Consider the following 13,352-nt stretch of genomic DNA (forward strand, 5'->3'; position numbering starts at 1 on the left):
AGAGACGCATGGGGCCGCACACCGCTCTATGGCCCCTACACACAAAATGATGAAGGGGCATTTTGTAAGTGATCAAGTGCGATCTCTTAGAAAATGCCCTGAAATCACCCCGTGTGTAGGTCCCATAAATGTATAAACCCTAATCACATAAGTATTCATTTGGCTTAGAAAACAAATATAGAGATGAATAGCTAAAGAATGAAGAATCATCTTACAAAACATATATAGTCTTAGTTTGTTCTCTGCATGCTGGATGGACACATAAAGAACAACACTGCTAAATGTAGTCTAATTTTCAATGGTATGGATTCAAGGGTGCATGTAGTTTCATTCACAGCGGCATATTCACACAAAGCGATCCAAAGTAGATATGCTAATTAGGCAGTTGCAAAAATTTGTACAAAGGAACCCCCAGACGGCATCTCTGATCCTCTCATTGCATACACAGATGCATTATCGATCGCACGCTGAACCTGTGTGCAACACTACAGTTGTTCAGTATGACTGCTGCAGGTAAGCCATCGGATCAAGCCGGTTAAGACTCTCTGTTACCTCAAAACATGCTCACTGATTGTCCATCAATCGGAGTACAAATTTGCAGTCACAAGACCATCGCGATGCATGCGCAGTGCGACTCAGATAGAAGAATAGAATCAATACATAGGGAGTATACCAATAATCTCTCAACTATGCAAACCCCTGAATTATTGCAAATTATATCGTACAGTGGCCACATCCAGGAGAATGCCGTCATTGATATAGTCAAGTACAAAAGCATAGGGGGTTGAAAAAACGACCTGCAGAAGCATGCATAGTTAAAGACATAGCACATTCACACAAAAATATCATTGACAATATTGTTATTGTGCATCTAGCTAAAAAAAAGAAAGAAAGAAAGAAAGAAAGAAAGAAAGAAAAAAAGAAAGAAAGAAAAGAAGTCTAATATGTACCTAGCTTTACTATAACTTTGTCTATTTTATTACTCTTTTGTTCCCAATGGTAAAGCACAACGGTATATGGCAGCGATGAGTTAAGGCTAATAAACAATTCAAAAAAATAAAACTAACATTGTAGCTATCACATTTATTAAAGCATACACTGTTCTGGCGGATTAATCCATTTTTGCCAAGTACTAATAGCTGACAATTAACATCAGCTGGAAAATCTTATCCTGTCTGATAAGGAAAATCTACTGATTGCAATTTTGATGACAAAAGATAAAGCACCACAGGAAAGAAAGATAAGAACTGAATATGAGCACTGTGCGTTCCATTTACACTGCCACAAGGCTGGGCTAGCAATGTGGAACAAATCCTATTCCCATTCAGCGGTCGGAATATTATACTGAGAACTTCAGACAAATGTGTGGATTGTTGTGAGGATACTAGTTTTACTAAATGAAATTTTGTGCAATCTAGACTTAGGACTTACATGGAACAGAAATACATCTACTATATTTATATTTTATAATAATAATAATAATAATAATAATAATAATAAAAAAATGTGCACAGCCCACCCGTCAAAAACAAAGCCAATGACATCCAGTGCCACCATAAATAGGGTACAGCAGGGATGTTTATTCTGGACCCCGACAGGTGGCCTGGTTACCTCTGCAGCATAGAACAAGTGTATAAAATGGCTATAACTATGGAAGAGACAAAGCAACGGCCAATATGGACTATTTAATGCATAAAAGCACAGCGAAGCATCACATTTAACAGTAGTCAAAGGTAAAACAACTGTATGCCTGCAGAATTGTGGTAAACCAAGTATCAGACTCAGATTTATTAGGCTCGGTGAAGTGATAAAGTGTCTGCTTTTATCACCGGACAATCGGCTCTTAGCTGTGAAGTTACAGGCTTGGTTTGAAAAATAACAGGTACGAGCTGATTGGCCAGTAATAAAAACCAGACAATTTATCACTTCAGCGAGCTTAATAAATCTACCCCACAGAAACTACAGCTACCTGACAGCACAGATGCGAGAAGGAGGCGGAGGGGGCAGGTGCATATATGTGTATGAGGTGAGTGGCTAAGGAATAAGTGTCTGATGTGGTGGATGGGGCAAGGCTGGGGATTGTGTGTGAGACAAAGGGGTCTGGGACAGTAGCATATATGCATGAGGTAGGTGGCTGGGGTATAGGTTTGTGAGAGATGGCTGAGGCAAGAGCATATATGTGTGAGAGGTAAGTGGCTGAGGAATAAGTGTCTGATAAGGTGGTGGATGGGGCAAGGCTGAGGATTGTTTGTGAGACAGAGGTGTCTGGGGAAACAGCATATATGTATGAGAGGTAGGTGGCTGGGGTATAGGTGTCTGAGAGGGGGGTAGCTAGGTCAAGGATGGGTATACGCGTGTAAGTGAGGTGGAGTTGGCATAACATGTTGGGACTAGTCGCACATGTAATCTGTTTGAGTGTGTGCATACGTGCACATGCCTATAGATATATATCACATTTAATGCACTGGCTTAGAGGGTATACAAGATGCGCAAAAAGGTATAATTATTGGCTTTCAGGCCAAGGGTGGCAGCATTTCTAAAACGGTTCAGTTTGAGAACTGTCCATGTGCTGCTGTGGTAAAGGTATATCGTGACTAGAAAATGGCACCATTTTGAATAACCTACGTCGAAGCTAAAGAGCAAGCTAGAGCGGAGCAGCTCACCGTATGAACCTGAGAGCTTCCATGTGTGTCCAAAAGTACAGTACAGAAAACCCTGCTGTGTATAGGGCTCTAAAGCAAACAGCCGAGCACTGCAACTATGCTAACAAAGGTGCATCGGTGGAGGCTTCAATATGAATGGTAGTACTGGAAATTGAACCTCTGATGATCAACATATCAGGCAAGAAACATCGGAGAAACATTGCAGAACAAACACACTGCAACCAATGCAGGTGTCAGCAGCAATATGGTCTGGGGAATGGGTTTGTAACATCTATGTGGAAGGGACTCTTAGCCGATTAGTTTAAGAATCCATCCTTGCAGATCACGTACACCCATACATGCTGACTGCCTTCCCTGGGGCGGATGGGATCGTCCAACAAGACAATGAGACATGTCACACAGCTAGAAATGTGCAACAATGGTTAGACGACTATGATCAAGACTTCCAAGTACTTCCCAGGTCCTCTAATTCCCAAAACGTTTACCCAATTTAGCATCTGTGGGACCACTTTGAATGTAGGGATTGCTCCATGGATCCCCTGCCATGCACCCTCCGGCATCTGTGGGGGATGCACTGCAGTCAGCATGGCTGCAGATAATACTATTCTGGCTATAAGCTGGTGTATACTATCTATATATACATACACATACACACACACACACACACGTGTAAAGAAAAAGCAGGTAGAACTCTGAGACTTCTCAAACACATCTTTATTTTCTATGTTTCAGAGGTCTCTGCCCCTTTCGTCAGGATTGTCTGAATTTAGTAAAACAGTCTGCTATGTCCTTCCACATTTCACTTATGCTTTTTTTTATACCTCTCCTATCATTTCCCCTTTCATTTATGTTTCACCTGTGTAGGAGAGGGGGGAGTAGTGGGCAAATAATTGTGGTGTCCTATAAAAAATGGGTGGTGACTGACTGCGCTAGAGTAAAGGTAAAGTAGGGTGCTGCTGGGTGTCCGGGGTAAAACTACAAAATTTACCCTATGGTATACAGAATGCAAGAGGGAAAAGATGGACACACCTGCGGACAAAGATGGACAATCCTACACCATGAATAGTAAATAAACACAGAGATAGTATCTATGTTCAAATATCAATTTATTAAAAATAATGTCATGAAAAACAAAGAGATGTGCACATTTGCGCGCTCATAAAAGTGCTTCCATAAAAGAGAAAAAAGGCAAAAGGGGGTGTGGTCTAATACCGGTATACACTTTAGACAAATGGATACGTACTCACATATAACATATAAAAAAAAACGGTACTTATGTAATATCTGGGCTCCCGTTTTTCTTATGAGACCGTGTCCGCTCGCCACGCTTCGGGCACAGTGGCTCGCTGCGCTCGCCACACTATATAAAATCAACTCCATGCGTACTTGGATAGTAGGGGTATGAAAAAATGGGGTGCATTTAACATGGGAGTCCAGATAATACATAAGTACCAAAAAAAACTAAATGGGGTATAGGTTTTTAGTAAAAAAAAGTCTGTCCCAATGCTGTATTAAGCAAAAAACAGAGTACAATGCTCCTAACTCCTAAATGGAGTATGATGTGGTAAATTACAAATGCAGGTATGGGCAAATATATTGTTTAAAGCAGAAAAGGAGAGCTCTGCTCATTACTCCTAAACGGAGTGCAGTGTTACACAAAAAGAAATGCAGAAATGAACCTGATAGGGTATGCACATCTTTACTCCTAACCGGAGTGCTGTACTTGTAAGGAAAGCTGGAAACAAAGTACCATGTGATGCTCTGTCTATGTCCTCAGGGGACAGAGGGTGTCTGCCGGCAGACTCAGTTACCTCCTCGTGGTTACGGCTGGGTGATGCAGCGTGCCCAGAGGTCCTCTCTGTCTATCTGTCTTTTACTAAAAACCTATACCCCATTTAGTTTTTTTTTTTTATGTTATATGTGAGTACGTATCAGTTTGTCTAAAGTGTATACCGTATTAGGCCACACCCCCTTTTGCATTTTCTCTTTTATATGAGCACTTTTATGAGCGCACAAATGTGCACATCTTTGTTTTTCATGACATTATTTTTAATAAATTGATATTTGAACAGAGATACTATCGCTGTGTTTATTTACTATTCATGGTGTAGGATTGCGCAGGTGTGTCCATCTTTTCCCTCTTGCTTTCTGTATACCATAGGGTAAATTGGGGTGTCCTGCTTTCATTGGCAGGTGATGTAATGATTGCACTCTGTATGAGTTGAGAAAGAGGGAGACATCAAAAGGAAAAAGAGCAGGAGGTTGACATTATTGACCAAAATACTTTGCCTAGCCTTAATTAATGATAGAGAGGAGAGAGGTCTTTCTTATTAGGCACCTGGTCCCTGTACTTACTACTAATGGGAGGCACATCACAGATAAAAAAGCAGCTCTGCAGGGTGGAAAGGTGCTAATATGGCATTCTGCCCTAGAACAGCCTACTCCAAACACTACAGAGATAGATATATAGGGTACTTGTGTATTATAACGGCGCCCGATTTCATCCAAATCGCATCAGATATCGCATCCGATTTATCGGCCGATTTGCGGCCGATTTTCTGCCGATTTGATCTGCGATGCGATTTTGCGTCCGATTTTCGGCCATTTCCTGATGATTTGCATGTTATTCCATCCTTGCACACCCCCAGGTATGCGATGTGATTTTCGGGAAAATGCCCCTGATTGTTCTATTAAATATCGCATAGCAACGCATGCCAGCAAGTGGCATGCGATGTAATGTGATTCGCAATGTTAAATGCACCCCCATTGTTAACGCCACCCCCACTATCAACGCCAACCCGAAGCGTGGCGAGCGCAGCGAGCCCGCGAGGGGCGGCGGTACGCGTTCTCCGACCTTTTCATACCCCCACTATCCACGTCAGCGTGGAGTTGATTTTAGATAGTGTGGCGAGCGCAGCGAGCCACCGAGCCCGAAGCGTGGCGAGCGCAGCGAGCCCCGCGCGGGGACGCGGATTACTTTACATGTATTCTGCCACCGCTCGCCACACTATCTAAAATCAACTCCACTCCGACGTGGATAGTGGGGGTATGAAAAGGTCGGAGGTCGCGTACCGCCGCCGCTCGCCACGCTTCGGGTTGGCGTTGATAGTGGGGGTGGCGTTAACAATGGCGGTGCATTTGACATTGTAAGCACCCATCAGGGTGATTGTACAATTACAAATCGAATCGCTTCACATGCATCGCATGGCATGCATCACATGCCACTATATTGCATGCAATGCACTACGATGGTATTCGGGGGTGTGCAAGGTGTGCAAAAATGGAACAGCATGCAAATTGGCCGGAAAAAGTGAAAAATCGGTCGAAAATCGGCCGCAAAATCGCATCCGATTTTTCCATACGATTTGCGGCCGATTTTGTGGGCGCCGTCAAAATACACAAGTACCATATATAGATAGATAGATAGGTACATAGTATCTAAATAGACAGTCAATAGGTGGACACCAAATGGTCTACATGCGCTAGAGGTTGACATAGATAAAACGTCAACACAAGCACATTTTGGTTATGGGACTTTGGTCAAAAGAACAAAGAATGCATTTAGAAAACTTCTATGAGATCTCATGAGAAACAGGGGGAGAGGAAATTAAAAAGAAAGTGCAAATATAAATGAGAAAAATGCTTACTAGATGATTTTAATTTGTGGTTTGGCAATACAATCATTGAAGGGGCAGGGGAATACTTTGTTTGAATAATGGGTAAGGGAAAAAAAAAAGAAAGTCTTTCATGAGGACAATGAATAGTACACAAGGGACAGGAGACAATAAAAGTAGATCCTGAATAGTAATTATAGGCTGCAAGGGTGCCTCCTGGCCAGTGACATAGGAAATCAGTCCCTAGGAAGACTGGAACAAACAAGGGCTTCATTGTACAAGCTAGAGGCTTCCCCATCTCCAACAATGCTGAATGCTAAGGAAAACCCTCTAGATATATTTTGTCATATTTCTAACCTATAAGTGTCTAATACCTCCAGGTACATTAGTCTAAGCTGCTGACAATGCTTTCCTGGCTGCACCCACTTCTGTGCCAGTGCAAAGTCTAATGTGGACACTGAAATCGTTAATTCTTAAAGTGTAGATACAGCAGAAAAGATTACATTAAACATAGGGAAATGCTTGTGGAGACACATTATCAATGCTGAAAATGACACGCTTAATGGAAGAAAACTACCCCTTACTGTACTGACAAATCTGCATAAAAAAACATTAACAAATCTAGTTTGGCTCTTGACCCCAATTAATATAGGACATATACCATGGATGTGTGGAAATAGTAGTGGCAGTACCAGGTGGTGGAAGCTTTGTGGATCTTGCGTCCCACAGAAATAGTGTACCTGTTTATGCAGTCCCTAGCAATACATGAAAAGCTATCTGTCTTGAAGAAAGAAAAACACTACAAAATATAATTTATGAATCCGCAGGTTATTTTTGTTACAACTCTGTACACATGACCAGGACACACAGGCAGAGTGGCCAAATTACACATATTTGCTCCAAGGATTCTACCGGGTTGAACTTTCCCCTTCTTGGTATTGTTTCTTATTGCAGCTCAGGGCGCAGTGAGGGTAGTGGGACTACCCACTTTTTGTACTTATTTAGCACCAAATTATGGTCATGATCCATCTGATTAACAGAAAAGGCATTGACTGGACATTGCAGGAAGTTTTGAATCAACAGCTAATTATGGGAAATGATGTCTAAAATGGCCACAGTAGTCTGGGTACCGTGCTCCCTGCAGATGGGATGCAGTCAAAATCTGGATGGTCAAAATCCCGACTGGTCTAAAAAACTAAGCTAAAGGTGTATTAATAAGAAAGAATCTTCTTTCTTATTAATACACCTTTAGCTTAGTTTTTCACTTGTGTGCTGCCCTGGGGTGACTGGCCTATGCCAACCTTTTTGGGGTTCCGCGCCCCAGATTCAAACGTAGTATTAGGGACCCACCAGAAATGAGGTCACCGTGAAGCTGGTTGGTGGGCAAATATTTCTTGGCCAATTAATATACCAAGAACCTCTATTATTGATTAATAATATGGAGTTTGCATCTGCACCATGTGTTATTCCACACAATACATAAACATTAACTTTTTAAGGTTCTTATGGTATGGTCTAGATCAGTGGTAGCCAACTCCAGTCCTCGAGAGCTACCAACAGTTCACATTTTCCAAACAACCTAGCTGGAGCTAATTACTTCACTTGTGATACTGTGAGGAGATATGGAAAACATTAACTGTTGGTAGCTCTCGAGGACTGGAGTGGGCTACCCTAGGTCTAGATGTACAATTTGTGTGTGTGTGTGTATTATGTAAGTGCCACTTTATGCAAACACAGAACATTACCTGGAGATGTAGTGCTCGTACTGGTAGGTGCTGGGGTCGGATGTGTGCTTGTGTTGCCATGAATTATAATTGGTGCCAATGTGACTATACTGGCATTTTCTCCATTTGTAGCTGGTACACTGTCAAATGGCAGCGAGTTTGTAGCATCAGTTGATGGTCTTGTTGTAACGGAGTTATCAGATGGTGGCATAGCAGATGGGATTGAAGATGGTGTAGGTGTCTGGAAGAATAAGATGGGCAGAGATTTAATGTGGAACTGATTGAGGATGTATCACTGTAAAGTGTTTCATACATGGTATACACACGATAGTGCTTTGCACTATTGCACATACAGAAATAAGATGGGCACTAAATTAAAAGTTGATACACAATTAAAACAACTGTACACAAAACAATGTCCCCATAGGAGCTGGGATGTTTGACATCATATGTAACCATGTTATTTGCTGCAATTAAAGCTACAGTACAGTCAGCTTTTCAAAGAAAATAGTACCGTACCTAAACTGTCTTATACTGCTCACATATGGCCAGAGAGCCAAATGAGTAGAACCAATGGTGATCACTATCTTCAGACTCCCATTAACATTCCTTAATAAGGTCCAATATTAGGGAGTGTTAATGAAGTCTGAAGATAGTGATCACCATTTGCATGCATTGTTGTCTTGGCATTACATTTATTAAAGAGACCACAGAAGAGGTCTGGGTAATTCTGTATGGCCAGAAGAACATGGATTCCTATTTAGTAAACTGGATCCCCTTGATCAGAGCCTGAACCAAAACAGTATTTGATGCCGAAAATAATCTTTATGGCTAAGAGTAATTCGAAATTGGATGCAGGTATATAAAGACTATGGTCATGATGCAGAGTTGAAAATAAATCAGGCATACATGGGGTATGAGCTCAGATTTGGTACTCAGTGTGCAAACACACAAGATATGTGGAGAGGCATACATTCAGCATTAGTCCCTATGTGCGCAGTGACTGTGCTAACAGCCCCAAATGCATGCAGGAAGTCATGTGTCCTCACCATGGTGACAGGTAGTGAGCTGATCAGTATATGACCAGTTTCTTTGCAAATATATGTAACTGAGATCACAGTATAAATACGCTCATATAGAATGTAAATATCTTTACTGATTCACAATAGTGTGCTTGGGGAATTTTGTGTTAGGCTCTCCCTTGCATGCACCTTCAGTGCAACAATAAACATATTTGAACAAATTGACATATTTGTGTATCACTGTTCTGGTATGTGTGGGAGGTGGTTGAAGGTAGCTGATCCTATAGTACCATGTTGCAGGATCCTGGGGTTCCTCTAGGTGAGATAACTGTGAATTTATAAATATATAAATGCACACAGTATTTTCATGTAGCATAACAAAATATACGGAGAACTCTACCATATAAAATGTATATCTATTGACTGGACCATTATAAAGTTCTGGGGTAATTGTGTTTTATTTCTTGTCTAGATTGGTTCTTGAATTGCACCTGTATCAATAAATTGATTCAAGCAACCTGCATTTTTGTGTATCATTGACCAGTATACGGTCAGTTATACCCCTTTCACACAGATTAAACATTTCTACTCAGTAATTTGACGTTCATCACGTGAAAGAATCAACCCGGGTCATATAGCCGGGTGTCCGAAACAGGAAAAAAGCAGGGTTGGAGACACAAGAATTAAGACCGGGGTTTACCCTTTCATACAGAAGTGCCTGTGTTAATTCTCAAATGACTGGGTAGAAATTTTTAACCTAATTGAATAATTAGCTTTTCTGTAAAACCAGGGATTTTGGGGCTATTTGGTCTGAAAAGGGTAATATAGATTGAATAGTTTTTAAAGCAATAGATTGAAAGCTGATTTTTATCACAGCACTTTCTTAAGAAATATACAAGCAGAAAAATGTGGCTAGGAGATATGTGGCTGGTAAGATACTTGTTGAACAAGAACTGCAGACCAACAGATACAGAAGTTAGAACATTTTAGTACTAGAGGATATATAATGTGGAAAGTATGCAACGATATTGACTATTATATTAATCTAGGCTTTGGAATAACACAACACAATTCACATAAGTAAAATAATAAGCTGTGTTTAATGATATTATAAATTGGCTAAATTATGAGCAAAAAGAGATAAAATAAACAGCTAAATCAAAATGTTAAATTAGTGAAAAATCCAATCTAAGCAGAAGAAAAAATAAAAACGTGAAACTTCACTAATGGATAAATATATTTTATGTTTTCAATTTAAATATATTAGAGTAGGATGCATTGCATAAGGAATCATATTTTAAAACACAATAAACTGTACACTGGCATTGTCCTCAGAGGAAGATTTGCTCTATCCTGCATCAGGTAGTACATATTTTCAGAAACAGAGGTGTGCCTATTACTGTATGTGTCAATACAGAAGATACTATCTAAACGGTAATATTAATTCTGTTTCTTTACCTAAAAAGCGGTTTTCCCTGAAGCAAAATGCTAATTAGTGGAATGACTGCTTGCAACAGTTTGCAAGGTTTCTGATACACAATGCCCAATGCCGATTGCATTCATTATATGTGCCTGTGGGGTGTGGGGGGAGGAGAGAGAGAGAGAGAGAGAGAGAGAGAGAGAGAGAGAGAGAGAGAGAGAGAGAACAGAGAAAGTACTAACCAACCGGCTTCTGTTATTTTGCAGTTGCAGCTCTCTCCAAAGCTTAAGACCTGCAATCATCGAATGGAGGGATTCTTGAACTGGAAAACCTTCAGAAAAAATTCAGGGATTTCAAGTTCAAGATTAGATTGACCAAATCGGATTAGATTGTCCAAATCGTCTGGTTTATGGACAACAAACACATTGGAATAGAAACCTTGGTTCCTTTGATGCAGAGGGGTGGGAACCAGAATTCTTGGCACCAGTAGTTGGGTGATGGCACCTATAGAACTTATCTCCTTTCTGCTCAAACTGGTAAACCAGAGGCAAATAAATGGTGTGGAGGTTGGGTTTCCAATCCCGGTGTGTACATGTGGGCAATGAGGTCCTTGACCCAAGTGTCTTGACAGGTCTGGTCCCAAGCAGACCTGAAAACCATGGGATCCGCTCCCACCCTCTGGTCCCCCAGGTGAGAGGGATGCCCGTCATGCCGAGGATTTAGATACAAGCTTGGGATCCATATGAGAGGCTGAGGGAGAAGTCATTCCATGGCCTCTGGATCCCCTAGCTGAGAAGGTGGAAGTGCCCCTGGCCTTCTTCAAAACCGGGATGGCATCTGAAAGGACAGCCCTGTATAGGTCTCTCAACGTAGAGGTGGGGTTGCTGATAATAGGAACAATAATTTACCTATTGTAACCTGAGATAACAACTTGTCCAGCTCAAGCCCAAACAGAGCTTTACCTGTAATTGATAGAGCTTCTACTCCTTGTTTGGATTCAATATCAGACTGCCACTGTTGTAGCCATTGTGCTCATCTTGCTGATATAGCTGAAATCCTGAGTTCAGTACCACCACATCTCTGGAAGCCTCCCGCAGATAGATGTCTGATTCTCTGATGTGTTCTGCTAAGATCACTAACTCAGCTCTGTCCTGCCCACTCTAAAGACCAGCGGACAGCTGTTCTGCCCAAGTTTCCACATCTATATCTAACAACACAGAGCAAAGCCCACTGCTGAATAAACAGACTTCCAAGTATTCTCTAATTTCTTGTCAGAAGTTTCCTTCAAAGTAGTCGATCCTGGGACTGGGTATTCTTGGTTAAACGAGTAACCAATGGGTCCACTGTAAGTGGAGTTTCCCATTTCTGTTTCTTTTATGTTGGAAAAGGGTATAGGTAGAAAGAGAATTCTCGTAGGAATCTAAAATTTCTTATCCAGGTGTGTCAATGCCACCAATTATTGCTCATCCAGCTGCTCGGGAAGTGTGAACGAGGATCTTGACTTTCTCCCAAAAAAGAAGGTCATGAGACAAAGTCTGGGACCAGTAAAACTTGGCCCACAGCCTGCATAAGAGCATCTATGCCCTGTGACATAGGAGGCTCTTCATCAGAGCCCTGAAAGAATTCATCCTCCTCTAAAGGGGGAATACATCAGATTGCAAAACTGTGGGCAAATGATGCTTTTTTGAGCGTATCAAAGGCAACAGAAGTATCCTTTCTGGCTGAACCCATCACTGACTTTCCCACAGCCAGAGCCAAGGTCTGTGCTAGAGGGGCCATGCTTTCCTCTCTGGTCTTCCTAGCAGCTGTGTTCTAAAAAGAAATCTGACATGTTGTCAGTCAAAGTGGATACTCATGCAGGCATATCCTCCTCCCTTGTAGGGGCAGGGGTGAGGAAGATTCCCCACAAGTACCACAATATAGTGATACCTCACCAGGGTTCTGCATAAATTAAACTTTACAGCCATTGCAAAGAGAAAGCTTCTGAGAGAAATTGGATACAGCAGCTTTGCCCGTCATTCTCACACTTTCACACAGTAATTAGGGCCCATCTATCACAGCACCCAAAACCAAATGCAAATGTCTATGACAAGGACAAAACCTGGTTTAAAGGGTGCCCTGGGAGCAGCATGAAGCAGCAGCAGCCGTCTGTGTGAACCATTTATCCCCAGCAGCAGTGCAGCCTGACTTAAGATAAGGATGGCCATCGATGATTTGAAATCCACGGACCACTTAGTCAACGAAAATGGATGATTATACATCACATAGTTTGTTACTATTGATGACTGGTTGCAGTATTGCCATCGATGACAACCATTGATGAACCATTGATGGTGACTGCACCAATGCTATCCCTAGCTTAAGAAAGCCACTATGTCCTGTGTTAAATGACTGCCAAGGAGTAGAGGATGGGACTAAGCTTTGCCTCTATGCCACATCTGCCTGTAATGGTGCTAAAGTACTTTTTAAATAGCCACCTGAGAGGGAGAGACAGTACCTGCTGAAGCTGTTGTTCAGAGCCTTCAGCCTTGCTGCTGGAGGTGGCGGGCTGAGGGCTCCAGCAGGACCCAGGCACCGAACTCCACAGTCAGCCTTTGCTGAATGTAGGAAAATGTGCAAAACAAAGAAAATAATACAGAAAAATGAATAAAAACCTTGGGAGAGTCCAGAGAAGCATCCATTTCTTCCGGGCACTTTTTCTAAAACTGGTCTAGGGGAGAAGTATAGATGGGAAGGAGCCTGCAACACACTTTAAATTTAAGGTACCAGCACCCTAATCACCCATCTATACCCAAACATGATTCTACAACTCCAGTGTCCCATACGGAGGAAATAGAAAGTGATAAAAATATAGGCAGTATTATCACCTCATTAAAGCTCTACAAGGAAAGAAATATGTTTAAAATAAA

The 13,352-nt window shown here is 41.6% G+C and overlaps 1 protein-coding gene across 2 annotated transcripts in view; it reads right to left on the reverse strand.

The window, feature by feature from the left end:
* Positions 1 to 13,352, reverse strand: part of KIAA0319L (KIAA0319 like) — a 133,544-nt gene that overhangs the window by 66,046 nt on the left and 54,146 nt on the right. For both annotated transcript variants that reach the window (XM_083173490.1, XM_083173491.1), the window contains one exon: positions 8,023 to 8,242. In XM_083173490.1, the coding sequence (XP_083029616.1) occupies positions 8,023 to 8,242 (220 nt within the window). The remainder of the gene's footprint in view (positions 1 to 8,022; positions 8,243 to 13,352) is intronic.

This window comes from Crinia signifera, chromosome 2, assembly GCF_055691185.1.
Source record: "Crinia signifera chromosome 2, ASM5569118v1, whole genome shotgun sequence".
NCBI classification, from domain to species: domain Eukaryota; kingdom Metazoa; phylum Chordata; class Amphibia; order Anura; family Myobatrachidae; genus Crinia; species Crinia signifera.